At 39.0% G+C, this 17,552-nt stretch overlaps 1 protein-coding gene across 2 annotated transcripts in view; it reads left to right on the top strand.

The window, feature by feature from the left end:
- Smyd3 (SET and MYND domain containing 3) overlaps positions 1-17,552 on the top strand; it is a 709,978-nt gene that overhangs the window by 535,753 nt on the left and 156,673 nt on the right. For both annotated transcript variants that reach the window (XM_058575189.1, XM_058575190.1), the window contains exons 6-8: positions 4,249-4,316; positions 5,827-5,929; positions 15,008-15,118. In XM_058575189.1, the coding sequence (XP_058431172.1) occupies positions 4,249-4,316; positions 5,827-5,929; positions 15,008-15,118 (282 nt within the window). The remainder of the gene's footprint in view (positions 1-4,248; positions 4,317-5,826; positions 5,930-15,007; positions 15,119-17,552) is intronic.

Here is a 17,552-nt window from a genome sequence, read left to right as displayed (position 1 = left end):
GCATGTTCCACCACTGAGCTATACCCCCTACCCTTTTTATTTTTTATTTTGAGTGAAGATCTTACTAAGTTTCCCAGGCTGGCCTTGAAGATGAGATCCTCCTGCATTAGTCTCCCAGATCGAAGGGGATACAGGCATGCAATACCATGCCCTGTGGCATTGTTTTAAAGGAAAAATTATGAAAAGTAAACAAAAGTCACATTTAATAGTAATGAAATAACATGCTTCATTTTTTAGAAAGAATTCTTTAAAAAGATTTTTTTTTTAGTTGTAGATGGACATAATACTTTTATTTTATTTATTTATTTTTACATTGTGCCGAAGATCAAACCCAGTGCCTCACATGGGCTAGGCAAGTGCTCTACCACAGAGTTACAACCCCTAGAAAGAATTCTTTAATCTAATTGCTCATTGGTGCCTAACTGCTCTTAATCAAAATAATCCCATTGATATACTTTTCTAAATGTGTCTTTGTGTGAAGTATTCATTCCTTTATTGTGTACTAAGGACAATTTCCTTTAAAAAGCTGTTTGTACAAAGTTAATACTTTTAAAATGTGTAATATTTATTTACAGACTTTATTTTCATTATTTTATTTCTTAATAAAAGGAAATAATTCCTTTCAACTTAATTCCTTGAGCACACATGGACGTATTATCTACCTACTCTTTCATTTAGAGAAGAAAAATCCTGAGAGCTACCTCATACCCATCATGGCTACCAGTGGTACATGTCAAAAATATTTTCTGTGAAGTTCTTAATTCGGGTAGTACAGAATGGAACCAACATTATTAATAAAAGTGAAAGCAGCCCCCCCCCCCCAAAAAAAAAACCTTCACTGTCTATTCACCGGCTCAAGACTAACATATGATTGTCCCTATTTGTATTGTGGAATTGAAAGATGGGAGTGACAGATTGATAATAGTGGAAATAGACAAAGAAAAAGAAAGAGGAAAGTAAAGAATAAAAGGAGAAAGTGCAAGAGAAGCCAAAGGGAAGGAGTGTCACTAACTCCAAACACGTGGAGTGTCATTCACTGATTTCTTCATTAATTCACTTGGTAAATATTTACTTCGTGCCTAGTATATAAGGCTCTTGGTAATAACAAGAGAATCAAACAAGTCCTTATGCTCATCTCATGAATAAGACTGTCATTTCATCCCTTGGACTAGTAGAAAAGAGGATGAAACAAACAATAAGCTAGACTAGAATGGACAAAGAGATATGACCCGTTTCATACAAAGATGGGACACCTAAGGACAAGAGGATGGAAGATTGACTTCTACCCATTCCCATTCACGGCCCAGAACTCTACCCGTCTCTCCCCCTCCACATCCACAGGGTCCCTATGAGTGGTTTCTGGCAGCTTCCCTGACCCTTTTCTGGATGTTGGTCCTCTGGAGATGCTGAGGACCACATCCACATAGCCATCCATTTGAAATAGGCCTATTGTGTCTTCTGCGTACCAGACCTTGTGCCAGGCATGGTGATAGTGAAATACTGTCTCTTCCCTTTGAGTATCTTACAGTCTGGTTGTGTATGGTGGCAAGTAAATGATCTGGTATGAGCCCTGCTACTAAAGGGATAAATAAAAACCATGTAATGAAGAGAAGAGTTTTACCAGAGGAAGAGACCACCACCTTGATATTTTCCCATTAGTTCTTCCTCTTTGAAAATGCCATCAGAATAAACCTATTTTGGAAAAAACTTTAATTTGCTTCATAGTTCAAAAAATTAATTTTGGTTTGATTCAAAAGTTAGCAAATTAGATCTGTTTGATCTGTTTTTTTGATGGTGGATTACTTCAGCTCAAGTTGTAGTATGCTTTAAAATATGTGTTAAAATCCATAACTCCCCTCCAAAATGCATATGCATATCCATTTTAAAATGTTTAAATTTTAAAAAACAGAATCTTTTGTCCTGTATTTTTATCATCCATTTTATGTGTGTGTGTGTGTGTGTATATATATATATATATATATATATATATATGTATAAACATATAAATGTGTGTGTATATGCAATACACTGTTGCAGTTTAATGCAAAACAGATGCTCATAAAGTAATTTAAGTGGCATTTGTCTAAAATATGTGCATATATACCAATTTATTTCCTGATTTGAAAATGCAATTTTATTAGACTTTTACAGGAAGAACGCCCAATTGTGGTAGGTAGCACTGGATTTCATGTAAGAGCTATTTGGCATAGTGGAAGAGCCTCAGAAGACAGGACACTTTCATATTTTGTGTTGTTCATATAAACTTGATTCAGAGAAATTTGTTGTTACTGCTTTTTCCTTTACAGAACTTTATAACAAGTCAGCATCCATTTGTGGCTCTAGTTCATCTCAAGTCTGTAACGACCTCTTCTGCTTTATGTTTTGATAGGCTTTATTATGTTCCATCCTAAATTTATGTCACCAGCCCTAACTGTCCCCATGGACTCCATTGGCTCACTCTTAGGCTTGACTTGGATATTAAATGGGCCATTTCAAATTTAACATGACTAATACAGAACCATGGGACATTCTCCCTACTCCCTGCAACCAAGCCCATGCCTTTTACATCCTTCCTCATCTTCATGAGTGGCAGCTATATTTTTCACTTGTTCAGGCCTAAACTCAAGCATTATCCTTGACTCTTTTTATTCCCCATAAACAGCTCTCCAGCAAATCCTCTTGGCAGTGCTAACCAACCTCTTCCCACTTCTGTTGCTACCAACATCCAAGCCACCGTCATTTTTCACCTGGGCTATTACAGTGACTGTGTTCTCTACTCCCATCCTTGCCTTTTAATAGCATATTTTCACCCAACAGCCAGAGTCATCCTTTTATAACAGAAATCCACTCATTCCTTGGCTCTGAATCAATCCAGGGACTTTCTGTCTTGCTCAGAATACAATCCAAACACGGCTGTCTGGCTCTGTATGATCTAAATACCTCTCTGATCTCATCTTACCCTTCTTCTTACCCGCTCTGCTTTGTCCACCCCAACCTTCCTACCATTACCCTGGGTACCCATGAATGCTCTCACCACAGGCCTTTGCAGTTGCTCCTTCTCCTGACATGAACTTTGACTTCCTAAGTATGCATGTGCTCCTTTCTCCTGTCCCTTCAGATCACTGCTTAAATGTCACCTTACCCTAAGGAGCTTTCTTCACTTTTTTTCCCCTATCCATTTTACTTTATCTTATTTCTCTCTTTAGCATTTATCCACATGTGATATTTTTCTGTTGTTGGGTTAAAAAAAAAATCTGTCATTCCACAGAACTTAAGTTCTCTTAAGACAAGTACCTTGTTCTCTTCTTCATTGCTCGTGCCCTGACATCTGTCTTGGGCAACATTGTGTGGCCAAGACCTAGATTTTCTAATTCAAAGTTCAGTGGTCTTTCCATGATTCTGTGTGGCATCTCATACACTGACCTTACTACACAAATGAGCACAGTAATCCTCCCTTCCTTGCCTGGTACTGGGGATTGAACCCAAGGGCTCACAACATACTAGGCAAGCACTCTACCTCTGAGCTGCATCCCCAGTTCTTCTTAATTTTATTTTGAGATAGGGTCTTGCTAAGTTGACCCAGGCTAACCTCCAATTTACAATCCTCCTACCCCAATCTCCAGAGTAGCTGGGATTACAGGCATGTGTCACCATACCCACATGTCTTTTATTTCTTTCTCTGTATCCCCCAAAGTATAAGGGACACATAGCCAGGAGGGGTCCCCTGTAAAGGGGTCCCTAGTAAAGGTCATGGCTTGACTGAATGACTTCCTGTGCTTATGGTCTGTGATCAGTTTGGGTCATAAAATCACTCAGAGTGTGCTTCACTCTTCGTAGGACTAGAAGGCTGCTGTAGTTTTCAGACTCGGTGGCATTTGGAAACTGTAGGCAGTTTGAGTGAAAAATATAAATAGAGTATAGTTCTCAATAAGTAGCTTACTTATATTCTGAATTTTGAACATTTCATCCAATTTTGGGAATTGGGGTGGTGAGACTACAGTTAATAGTTGCTGGGATGATTCAAACCTGTTTCTCCTTCTCCCAGGATGTTGATATTTCTATACTTAAACACCTGGTGTCTTCATGGGGAGTGTGCCCCAGAGCTCTTTTGCAAATCAAAGAGCATCGATGTTCGACTTGGATCTTTCCAAAAGAACTATTAAAAGGTTCCATGTTTTATTTTGAATATTTTTATTCTCTTCTTACTGAAGTTTAGTCACACTGATTCTCTCCCCTTTGTTTTTGCAGGTGATCTGCAACTCTTTCACCATCTGTAACGCGGAGATGCAGGAAGTTGGTGTTGGCCTATACCCTAGGTATGGCTGATGGTATTTCATTGACTAGAAGTCACATCATTAATTCCTACCCAGTTCCCCAGCCTTCTGGAGGTAGAAAGGCTGTCGTAGCAGCTGGCTTATGAGTCAAGCTCAATACCTTATGATAAATTATAAGATATAAAAATGTTAAGTCATAAAACTTCCATACCACATTATATGCTGTGGTATTCATGAAGAGGAGGATCTCAGACTCAAATTCTTGTTCTTAGTGGGGTTTGGGGAAGGAAGTTGAGGATTGTGGTGCTCACTAACCATCAGGCTGAGGTTTTTTTTTTTTTTTTTTTTTCCCCAACTCCTACCCTTATCTTATTCCCAACCTCCTGGGCTGAAGCACAGGATGTTTTCACCAGATTTGCTGTCCTGTACCAGTGGGTTTAATTTTGTCTTTTGAGCTTCTTCACTCAAGGAGGCAAGAAAACTTTCAAGGTTGGGCCTCTGGAGGGTTCTACTATGGTGACCTCTCTCCCCAAGCTACTAGACTATTCTTCTACAATCACTCCTACTTTTGTTTTGTTTTTTACTATTAGGTCCCATATATAAAACACCCTTTCTTATAATGAAACTGTGAATAAGAGAATTCAGCTTCTTGTTTCTCTCTAGTGCCATTAGCTGTAGATCAGTTCTGTTGATAGTGATTCTCAAAAAGCAGGAACATAGAATGTTCAAAGCATTGGCTCTGAGTTTAGACCACGAGTTTCAGATTCAGTCACTGCCTTACTAGGTGTATGTTCTAGGCTAAGTCATTTAACTTCTGTGTATCAGTCTCTTTAACTATAAGTGATCCTTATAAGGTTGTGATGATTGAATTTATAAAAACATGCTGAAGTGCTTTCTACATAAAAAATGCTCATTCTGATTATCACTTTATAGTGGCAATGTAAATTCATTCCATTTCCCATGTGGTAAAAAAAAAATGTACCTCCAAGATAATAAGATGACTAGACTGTGGTTCAGAATGCAGCAGGATCTATATAGCAAGACTGCCTTAGCTTGCTATATTAGAGGAAGTCCTCCTAATTATTCTTCAGTGTGGAAGACTAGCATAGGCTGCTGTTCCTCCAACAGAGCTCAACAAATGAGATCCTCTGGGGGCAAGGTCAGTATAACCTTGGCTGCAGTGATTGCTGCTGCAACCTATTATCTTAGAGACAATTTCTTTGCCAGTCCAATTTTCCCCCATTTCATGTTGGGTACCTAATGAAACAACTGCCTTCTCACCCCTATCCCCGAAAGGACTAAAAACAAAAAGTTTTTATTAACCAACTTCCCTAATTATCCTCCATCTTGGGAAGCATTTTACTTCATATGAAGTGGGCGTGTGACATTTCTGTGAATGCATCCTCAGCCCTCAGTGCACTCTGAACCTAACCCGTCTCTGCCCATACCAGCCTATAGTGTCTTTGCACATGGCATTTATTAAATGTAGCTGTTTGACTCTATCGACTGATCCATGATGGTCACCCTTGTTTTAATTTTTTCTTTCCTTTAGTATGTCATTGCTCAACCACAGCTGCGACCCCAACTGTTCGATTGTGTTCAATGGGCCCCACCTCTTACTTCGTGCCGTCCGAGACATTGAGGTGGGAGAGGAGGTAAGGAAATCTGTGCTTCCCATTACCCAGCCTCTTTTCCTATTAAAGAATCTTTCAGTGTGGTCATCCTAAAATCATTTGTGCTCTTGAGAAGCTTTCCATTTTCCTTCAGCCAATGGGAAGATATGTAATACAGTCTCCTCTGTCCAGCAACCTATCATATGCCAACGATGGAAGGGCTTTTTTTTTTTCAATTGTCATATTTCTGGATGATGATATAGTTCTATTGCACATATATGAGAAGTGTTTATGTGTGTGACAGAGGGTGTGTGTTTTATGCACATGCACAGGAGTCATTAAATCTTTTCAATAGCAACAGCTCAGCAGCCTGTCACATCTCTGCAAATGATCATTCTTCTGTGGGTAGGGCAAGCGGCCCAACTTGTGAATAGTATGCTCAGGACATACTTATTCTCAAGGCTGCTAATTGCATTTTGAAGATAATTACACATTTAAAATCCCATGTTAAGAAAGCAGACAGGTTTTACTCTTTTTGGCTGTCATTGGGGCTTCACAAACCCATCAGCATCTCTGGATAATTGTTTAAGCAAAGATGCAGAGGGAATGGAGGACTGGGAATATGACCTCCAGCAATAAATTGTTCTTGACCCTTCCAGTTTTATAGACAGCCAAGCCAGCCTCTTTTGATGAGGAAACTTTGTAGAAGCCTGAGGTTACTCAAGATATCTTGTCTTCATATAGGTTGTTCCAGGGCTACTGAACCTGAACCTGCATGGAGTTACTTAGTTACCACCTGCGTTTAGTTCTTGGTTATAGATATTTATGTTTTGTAGGATCCAGTTTCCTTCTACCTTCTAATTTGCTAAAGTGGATATTTATTGTAAGGAAAACAGAGATTTTATTGCACTTACTCAGCATATAGCCCATAAAACCTAAATTCAGAGGTATCATGTTTTATGAAGACAGGGATTTGGCTTTGACAAGACTCCTTCCAAACTGATTTTCAACCAAATAAGGTTCCTCTTACACAGCAACTTGGTGAATTTCCGGTTTTTAAGACCAGTTCACTAAGTATATCAGGCTATTTGTCAATGATATGGAGAATTTGAATTTAGTTTTTTGGGGCCATATGTGAATTCAAGGCAGGTAAGAAAGTGAACTACCATCTATTTTTGGCACTATCAGTTTAGAGGCTGAAGAGTGGCTGCTACTGTTATTATTGATGATGTTGGTGGTATTTTAGTGAACTTTGAACAACCAAACAAGGGCGGAGGCATAGTTCCGTGGTAAAGTGCTTGCCCAACATAGCCTAGGTTTAACTCATGAGGTCCTAAGTTCATTTTCCAGCACAACACCCAAACAAATCACTTGACAAGCAAACAAAAACCTCTTAGAATGGTTAGAGTTCTCAAAAAAAAAAAAAAAAAAAAAAACACTCTTATATCTTAATGTTTTTAGCCATACTCACCAGTCATTCTTCTTGGCTGGTTTTCACATTGGTGAAAGAACACCTCGTCTTTTGGTGCTTATTTCACTTTTTCGCATCAGTTTCTTTCTGTCTCTGGAACAACAAGCAAATCCTTCCTTTGGCGTAAAACAAAACAATTCTGCTCAGCATTAGGTCCTGCAGACTCAGATATTTTCTCTATGGTACTTATTCAAGGCATCTTCTCAACAGCAAGAGGATTCTGCCCTTAAGTCCTTTTTTATTTTCATTTTTTCCCCTTAGTCTTCAAATATCCTTTATTGGAAGACTATGCATTACCTTCATTTATTGTATTTCAAATCACTGTATAGTCATTACTTTTGTGAAAACACTGCTTGCATTTTCTAGTACAAAAAAAAAACCTTAAAATTGTTCAGAATATATAGAAATATGCAACTTAAATAGTGAACCATAAGTCCTTCTTAGATATCAGCTTTTTGCAAGAATTAAACTTTCACTATCCTACTGAACATACATCAGGGTGAATGACAGTCCTCTGCTCGGTTGTCCTTCTCTCTGTCCACCATTTCTTCCTGTCTTAACACCATGTATCCTTCAAGGCCTTTGCAAACACCATCCCTTCTGTAAAGCTTTTCCTGACTTCCCATGTTACGGACAAGTCTTCTCCTCTGAGTTCTTCCTTTTAGTGGTTATTAATATATATATTTGGCATTTATTCTGGCTCTTTTGGTGATTTCTGTATTCAACTATGAGCTGCATGATGACACATAGTTGGGTCTTGTTTATTTCTGTATCTCCCAGCACTTAGCCTTGTACTCCAGAGGCATTCGATACCTTTGTTGAACTGACTCTCTGTTAATTGAGCATACTTTAAAGACCAGCAGTATTTCTCAGTAGGGCATTGTTGGCATTGTGCATGGAACAGTTCTTCATTGTGTGGGACTATTGATCACTGAAGAAGACTGTGTCTTTAGTCCCTGCCCAGGTAATGCCTATAGCCACCAACAACAACCAAATTAACATCATGGACATTTAAAAGCATCTGACCCCTTGGAGCAGAGATTGGGAGAAAGAGAACCAAGAGAAAAGTTATTTATGTTAATTGTACAAATTGTTGGGACTCACTGTGATATTTCCATACATGCATACATTATGCATTCATCTGTGCAAATACCCTCCTTCTACCTTCAACCTCCCCTCCCTACCAACATGCCTCGCAGTCCCTAAAAGTCCCTTTTAATTTCTGCCTTCCACCACCACCCATTTCCCTTCTCTGTCTCTAGTGATGACAATTCTATTCCATTCTTCTACAAGTTGGTTTATTGGATTTCTTAAATGAATGAGAACATATGGTATTTGTCTTTCAGTGTCTGGCTTGCTTCACTCAACATAATGTTCTCCATGCTGCATCCAACATAATGTTGCTGTCAATGACAGAATTTTACTCTTTTTCTTGGATCAGCAGTATTCCATCATGTAAATACATATTTTCTTTATCCATTCATCTGCTGAAGGGCATCTGGGTTGATTCCATATTTTGGCTCTTGTGAATAGTGTGGCAGTGAATTTGGAAGTGCAAAAATCTTTTTGGTATAAAGACTCCTTTTGGTATATACATAGTAGTGGAATTGCTGGCTCATTTGTTGTTCTGTTTTTTGTTTTTTTTTCCTGTGGACTTCCCATACTGTTTTCTGTAATGGTTATACTAATTATACTCCCACCAGCAGTGTATAAAAGCTCCCTTTTCTCTGCATCCTCACCAGCTTGCCTTTTTGGTGATGGCCATTGTAACTGGGGTGAGATGATATGTTACTGTGGTTCTGATTCGCATTTCTCTGATAATAAATTAAATTGAGCTTTTTGGTTGTCTTTTGAGAAGCATCTGTTTAGTTCTTTAGTCTACTTTTTAAGTGGGTTGTTTGTTTCTTTGGCATTCATCTTTTTGAGTTTCTTATACATTCTGAATGTCAAATCCTTGTTAGATGTACCATTTGCAGATATTCTCTCCGTTTCTTTGGTTATCTCCAAATCCTGTTGATCATTTTCTTTGCTGTGCAGAGGCTTCTTAATTTGATGCAATCCCATTTGCCTATTTTTACTTATATTTCCTGTGGTTTGGGGTTCTATTTAAAAAAATCATGGCCTACACCAAAGTCTTATAGGGTTTCCCCTGTGTTTTATTATAGTATTTTCATAGTTTCAGGTTTGAGATTTAGGTCTTTGATCCAATTTGAATTGGTTTTGTGTATGTTGGGAGAAGAGGATCTGTTTTTATTCTTCCACATATGCATATCCAATTTTGCTAACATCATTTATTGAAGAAACTGCCTGAGAAAAGACATTTTGAGGCATTGATTAAGAAGGCTAATTCCTATTTTTTGTGCAAAATTAGTTTTGGCTCAATTGATTAAGGGAATAAATTTAGATAGCTAGGTATTTGTATGGCATCAACTTTGTATTTTGTCTTCACCACTCATTAAAACATCCCAAGTTTTAATGTGGGTTGTCTGTGACATAAGCATCAGAATATGGGTTCCATGAGCAAGGCCTAGCAGTGCCTTAAATATAACATCCTTAGCTTGCATTTGTCGAGGAAATGAATGAGGCTTTCTAAAGACAAAATAAGAGGTGGAATGGAATCTTAGAGCTATTTTTAAACTACCAACAGTTCATAGGTATGTCCCATGGCTCTAGTAAAGAAGGAACATGAAAGCTAGCTCATCACCAGTTTGAGATGGTAACATTACATTCCTCACACAAAGAGAGCTGGAAAATTGCAGCAGGTTCCATAATATAAGAGTGATCTTGAACATTTCTTCCCCTTGGACTCCACATAAAACCATCCTTTGGAACACCTTTTCCTTTCAAACCAGCACCAATTATAACACTTTGAAATTTAAGGATTATCATTCTGAGTTGTTGTGCCTCTTCTGTTTTTGTTGCTTTGGTCTCCTGGTTTAGCCTCCTACAGAAAGATGTTTTTGATATGGTTACACAGTTCCTGCGCTCGATTTCTGCATGGTGACTCTCACGCCAGGATTGCTGATGGATGCCCCTTCTGAATTATGTTAAGCTATGACATACATTTGATGGCCTAATAGTCTTATAAAACATGGAACAGAGAAAGGTGGACAGTCCAGGCCACCCTCATGGGAATTCCTAGTTAAAAGAACTTGTAGCTGTTACAAATACTGCCATTGGCTGTCACCATTCTCTGGAGCATCATCACTTGGGAGGAATGTAATCTGCATGAATAGAACATATCCATATCCCTCATGTCAGTTTTAATCTAAAGTGTTTTGAGATTAGAGCTGTCTGTTTCTTTGCTCAGTCATCTTATTAAATTGTTTAACAAATTCACTAATGTTACTGGGTGATAGAAGCTGGAATTGCAATTCCAGAAACTTTGAGGAATTCAGAGATGAGTAGGACCTGGACTTACCTTCAGGAGTTCAAGCTGAGGAAAGTGACACAGAATAGAAGACAACAATGCAGTGTGAGAAGAGCAATGGTGTCAGTGTGCACAGGGCTTTACAGAAGTCAAAGCACGGCACTCAAAGCATTGTAAGGGTCAGGAGTCAGGGAGAAGTTAAGGAGGACTTCCAGAGAAATGAGTCCTAGATATGACAGTATCCATGGAATTAAAGTTGAGTAAGGCAGGGAAAGGTATTCTAGATAGTGACACAGAGGTCAAAAACAGAGGGTGAGTTCAGGGGACAAGGAGCGGTTCATATCTGTGGACTGAAGAATTCAGATGTGACCAGGTCAGGTGGTGACTCAGGATGGAGGATCTGAGAAATATAATATTTAGAAACCAAAATTAGCGGGATTTGTGAGACAAAGAGACAAAACTGACACTCAGGGTTGACTTTAAAAAGACATGAGATTTTTCAAATTCTTTTTGTATTTTAGATCAGAGCCATTATTGGCAGAAAAATTTTTTAACTACAACAATATAATTCAAGAAATAAAAACAAGGTCTAATTTTAATTTGGTCATATTATCTATTCAGTTGTAGATGGGAAAGATGGTTTCATGGATAAGGGGTTCATTTTGCCTGAGATTTGAGTATAAGCAACATATTCAAGATCCATAAACTATCTTGTAACTGTAATGTTTAAAATGACTTAATATATTTTCTACAAGAGCTGCTCTAAAATGTCAGAGCAGTTTTCAGTGGTGTTAATATTTTAATGTAGCTTTGTTCTATGCCATTAAAGCATCAGTTTATCAATGACTGAGATTTTTAAGTACATTTCTGCTGAATGAGCCCTATGTTTAGTGAGCAGATACTCCATTGAAACTGGTGAGTCTTTAATAAAGATTCTTATCTTGAACGATAAAATGATTTCACTGTCATTACCAGTTCATAATCTTGCTATGTTTTCCAGATGTTCTGCCACAGAGCCCCTCAGCTTTAAGAATAAATGTGGGGAAAGGGCACGGGCTAGCCAAGGCAGCAGTGTATATTTGCATGTTGGTGTGGGTGCATTGTTTCTGGGATTCACAAATGTGCATAATGGTGACAGGCTATAAAGTGCAGGGGAAGATGTTGAGACTAGAAAGCAAATCTAAAAGCAGTAGCAGAAAGCCTTGTGTGACTTTATCCCACTGGCAGGTAGAAACCTCCAGAACTTATCATGTAGAGAAATGATAGGATCAGATTGGATTTTCGGAAGCTCTTTCTCAGAGCAGTTTAGAAGATGAAAGGTAGACAGAAGGCAGCATGGAGGCCTGTTAGAGAGCCACTGCATAGTCCAGGTAATGGTGACAAGCAGTTATAAGACCCCAAGAGAGGCTGTAAGAGTCTATTTATTGGGGTTAAATGAAACAACTAGTCTCCTGTTGCCCATTCACTACCTGGCACCATCACTCATGAGTTCTGCTCTTGGAATAAAGTCTTGGGTTAGTCAAGCACCCTGGAGTCAGTAACTTCACACTGAGTGTGTTGTAATCACCCAATAACTGCTGCCAATTGGCCTGGTCTGGTGGTGGGGCTGATGGCTAGGACCCATTTGGCTGGAATGAGAACTAGGATCCTAGAATTAACCCAGGAGAGAATATAGAGATCATCTAATTTACCACTTCCCCTCACCTCACGTAGGGAAGCTATGACCTGGAGAGCCTGAGGATGTAAGATGAATATGTACACTGCCCTGAACTTACCAATAGGCTTTGTAAATAGTGTGCTGAGGAGTCAGGTGGATTGTAGAAACTGGTGTTCTCTAGAAATCAGAGGAACTTACCTAACATTATGGCCCTTTGCATCTCAGAGGCAACTCTGGCTTCGAATCATGAAGCAAGAGAGTCAGGGAGTGAAAAAGTGACCACTGTCTCTGCTGAAGGAGCCCAGTTGCGACGGAACACTGCTTCGCACAGGCTTGAGTTCTTCAATTTGAGGGTGCGGCTGCAGCTCCTGTGTACTAGCCTCTCCCACAGCCCCCAGGAATATGAGGAGCAGCTGTTCCTGTTTAAAGAGCATCAGGCTTGAATCAGCAGTTACTGGTACAAATTCCAGCATTACCTGAACCCTCAACCTTTGCTGGTGTGCAACATGCCCTCCGCAGGTGCCCAGCACACAGTTAGATAGTCAGTAACATCACTGACTACATTTTGTAAGGGCAGGTACTCTTGTTCCTGCGTGTACGGTGGCATGTTATAATTGCTCAACAGGTGAAGAGTCTATAGAAAGCTAGCCAGCCAGGTCAGTCTGTGGCTTCTGGCACCCTGGTGATGGCCGTGGTGCCTCCTACAGGTCTGTCTGGCCAGGCTTTCTCCTCCTCCCCAGGCTGCTTTTGTGACGCCTTCTTGAAGCTGGTTTCTGTTTAAGAGGACGGCCTTGTCTGCCCCACTGTAAATTTCAACAAGTAAGCTCATGTTTGGTAGACACGAGATGCTTTCTTTTAAGTATAAGAAAAACCACATGGAGCGCTTGCTCTAGGGAGTTTTTGTCATCTCCTTCAGTAGGTAATCCTGCCTTCTTCCTCTTCTACAATATCCCCTTCTTCCCCCACCACACACCCCCCCCCCCATAATTACTTTCTACATTTGAAAGCAAATAAAGAAGTAATTTATCCAGTATGGTATAAGCTGATATATGTTACAGGGTTGAAAAAAAAGAGAGAGGGATGAGGGAATTAGGAGTGCTGGGATGGCATGGAAATCAGGTTGCTATTTTAAAAAGGGTGATCAGTTAGGCCTCACTGAGAAAGTGAGACTTGACCAAAACAGAAGATGAGGATGGTCACCATCATGGATCTGGGAGAAGGGCAGAGGAAATAGCCAGTGCACGGGCCTTAAAGTGGGCATAAAAGTCCAGTGTTTTATTATTAAAATCACAAAATTACTCTTACCAAATTAGTATACAAGTTTCTAAATATTGTCTTTGCGTTTCTTTCTGCATTTCATGGTGGACTTACAGCCCATACCATGGACTAGCACCAGTCCAGGGACCACACTTTGCATTGTGGTGTGGGAGTCCATTGTCTATTGTAAGGACTTGGCCCTTACTCAACGAAAAGCTGGCTCTGTTGGGGCATTTCCAACAGAAAAAAGCACTGATTTTATGTTTTGATGAGTTACTCTGGCTAAAGGATGGAATGCAGGTTCCTAGGGAAAAAAGCAGGGAGACCAATCATGAGCAAGAGATTATGGTAGCTCAAATCAGGATGGTAGAATTGGAAAAGGTAAAAAGTGGTTGGTTCTCAACATGTTTTAAAGATAGATCCAACAGAGTTTCCTGGGATCTGGATGGCATTGTTAAGGAAAGACCCAAGTCCAGGATGTCTCTGAGGTTTCAGCTTGTGTAATATAAAAGAGGAAATACTGTCACCTAAGACTGTGAAGGCTTTGTGATGAAACAGGTAGGGAAAAATCAAGAGTTTTGTTTTATATATTCTGAATTTGATTTTCATTTCAATGGGGATCTAGGTAAGTAAAACAAACATTTACTCACCGTGACTTGAAGTGAACTCTTGGACTTCTCTGATGTCTTCTCATCTTGGTCTTTCTCCATCCAAGGCAGGAATTAGTTACTGTATTCAAAGGGACCCAAAGAAATCAACTTCAGAGCCACCATCAATGATTGTACTCTGACATTAAATGCCCCTCTCATTGGAAATTATTTCACATACTTTACCTTGTACAAGTAAGAGAACTGTTTCCTAATTTCACAGATACCAAATTTGGATGGCCCTAACCTCTGTGAGGTAGCTATAGAATTGATTAGGTTTTAAGAGCAATCTAGATGCATCATCTGCCACCCATTGGATTGCCAGAATGAATTTGGTTTCTCTGACTACCAAAGGTTATAGAATTTATGGCTAAACTTTAGTAATACCAAGAATATAATAGCTTCTGATATTTTACTGTTTTTTAAATGAAAAAAAAAAAAGGTAAGGTATGAAAGTACAAAGAGTTCATGAGCCCAGTTCTTTAAAATAAGTATATGATGCATATGTGCTTACACTTAACAAAGACTGGAAGGAAATATATTAAAGTTTGACATGTAATTATTTGCGTAAGAGACTATAAGTGGTACCTTCCCTTATATTCATTGGTGTGTAATAAAAACAAATTTTAGCCTAATAACTATCATTAATAATAACTGTTAGTTAAAGAAGATAAGCACAACAGCCATATGAACTCTTCCCTCTCTTGGGTGTCCACAGCTCACCATCTGCTACCTGGATATGCTGATGACCAGCGAGGAGCGCAGGAAGCAGCTGAGGGACCAGTACTGCTTTGAGTGTGACTGTTTCCGGTGTGAAACCCAGGACAAGGTATGTTGTGTGGAATCAGATATGAGCACTCCCCACTCAATTACTTAATGGTCTTTTGGAGAATTTTGCTTTTATTTTATTAATCCCAAAGTAAAAGCCCTTAGTGAATGGCAGGGAACAGGGATAAATAAAAGAGCATTGAGCTGCATACATTTTATTTCCTGGAATCTTTTCTTACCCACTAAGCTGAGATTTAAGCATAAGTAGAGATCAATGGAGCTTAGAGTGTAGTGGAAATATACTTAAACATGTGATTAAAGGATATGGAAGACCAGACCATATAGTAAGAGGATTGAATTATATTATGATTGATAACAGTTATTGCTCAGTAATAAATACACCAAATTGTATCTAGTTTTTATTTCTTTAATTTTGTCCCATACAGCCTTTTTACCATAGTACTTTATCAGATGGAAATCACTTATCAAAAACTTTTACTTTCAGAGGAAGGAAGAAGAACCAAAATAAATGTTATGAAGATAATTAATGAAGTGTTCTCCTGTTACTCATATACTTTCCTTGTTTGAACCTACTTTTAGTTTGCAATCTGGCTACATCATCTGCAGATTGTTATCTGATGAAATCTTATTTTTGTCAAGTGTTCTTATTGTCAGATCTCATTCGTAATTAGTATCTTATTTAATGTGAGTACTTACAAATAATTAGGAAACAGAATTTAGGAAAGTTCAGAGATATGCTTCTGGGATAAAAATGAAGAAAAAGTGGCAGAACCAAGTTTCTCACTCCAGTCTTTTGACTAAACTGAGTACTTCTTGCACTTACCCACAGCTACCAATAACATCAAAGCAGAAAGATAATTGCTGTCACTGCATGAAAAAGGACCATTAGTTCACCCTAATGCTGCAGGAATTGGGGAACATAATTATTTTTGCATTAAAAGAACTTTGAGAAACAAGTGGGAAAAGTTGGATCTACTGCTGATAGCCCTCCAAGAATGGATCCACTTTAATGTTAGCCTTTTGTCACCAGGAAGCATACCAAAAATCAGAGCGGATAACCCATACTATAATCCAGAATGGCTCCAAACTAGTGTCCCACCAGCATCCTGGGCACTTGGATCCTCTTAGGGACCATTAAGTATGGCAGATCTTTAAAAAATTATTGAATAAATGAATGATAATGTTTATTAAAAGTTGGGGTTATGCTGGGCTGGGGATATAGCTCAGAGATAGAATGCTTGCCTAGCATGTGTGATGCCCTGGGTTCCATCCCCAGTGCTGAAAAGCAAAATGGGTGGGGAAGGTCTGTTCACTTTTGTTTTATTATAATAGCTGAGACCTGGACAGCAATAGGAAACCAAAGGGTTTGGCTACAAGTAAAAGTTAACTCACCTTAAACTAGCTTCAGTAGGTGGGGCATATTTGTCTTAGGAATCTAGAGAGGTAATCTGAGATGAGAGTAGCTACTCATCATAAACCCCTAAGCCCTTTTGTCTTTCTTCCTAGCCTTTCCTATCATGTGGCTTTTGTTCTCATGGTCGCAGATAACTGCTGTCCCCACACCCAATCAGTGTGTCCAGTCTCTAGACAGGAAAAAGAATGAGTAATAAAAAGGCAGAGAGCAAAAGGAAGTCCTCCTAGGGATCTTCCTTATCATTTTATTGTTCCAAACTGTGTCACATGGCCACCCATAGCTGTAAAAGAGCTAAGAAACTGTAGTTTACTTTTCAGACTTGATGCAAGAGAAAGACAAGCAAGGAAAGAGGTGCAAATGGCTTTGGGAAAGCCAATCCACATTTTCTCCATTCCTTTGAGACCATTTTCTTTACTTTCTTACTCTGTCAGGCTTAAGAACTGTTGGATGTTGTATGAGTCAAGTTTCCCCAGAGAAACAGAACCAATAGGACACACATGTATACAGTCACATGTCGCTTTATTGTGGGGGAAAACGTTTTGAGAATGTGTTGTTAGGCACTTTTGTGGTTGTACAAAAGTAGACAACATATTGTTTTACAGCAAAAATTTTTTTGTAAGTAGGAGGAGTATAGTATAAAAGTACAGTATAGTAAATACATAAAACACTAGGAGAGTCATTTATTATCGTCATTGTTTTATACTATACATAATTATGGTATACCTTTATACAGCTGGCAGTGCAGTTGGTTTGTTTCCACCAGCATCACCACAGAGTGACGGGTTGTAGTGTAATGTTATGATGGCTATGACATCACTAGGACATAGAACCTTTTCAGCTCCCTTATAATTTGTGGGACCACTGTTTTAAACACGATCTGTTCTTGACCAAAAAAATCATTTGTAGCTCATGACTCTGTGTGTGTGTGTGTGTAGGGGCTCTGGGGAGAGTTGATTGATTGTAAGGAATTGGATCATATGATTATGGAGGTTAAGAAGTCCCAAGATTTGTAGTTAGCAAGCTGGAGACCCAGGAGACCAGCAGTGTAAGTTGCAGTCTA

The sequence above is a fragment of the Marmota monax genome, unplaced genomic scaffold (assembly GCF_021218885.2).
Source record: "Marmota monax isolate L192 unplaced genomic scaffold, Marmota_monax_Labrador192_F-V1.1 WCK01_AAM20220418_F8-fsc00090, whole genome shotgun sequence".
Classification (NCBI taxonomy): Eukaryota; Metazoa; Chordata; class Mammalia; order Rodentia; family Sciuridae; genus Marmota; species Marmota monax.
The sequence above is the reverse complement of the archived record's forward strand: the minus strand, read 5'-3'. Positions and strand labels throughout refer to the sequence as shown.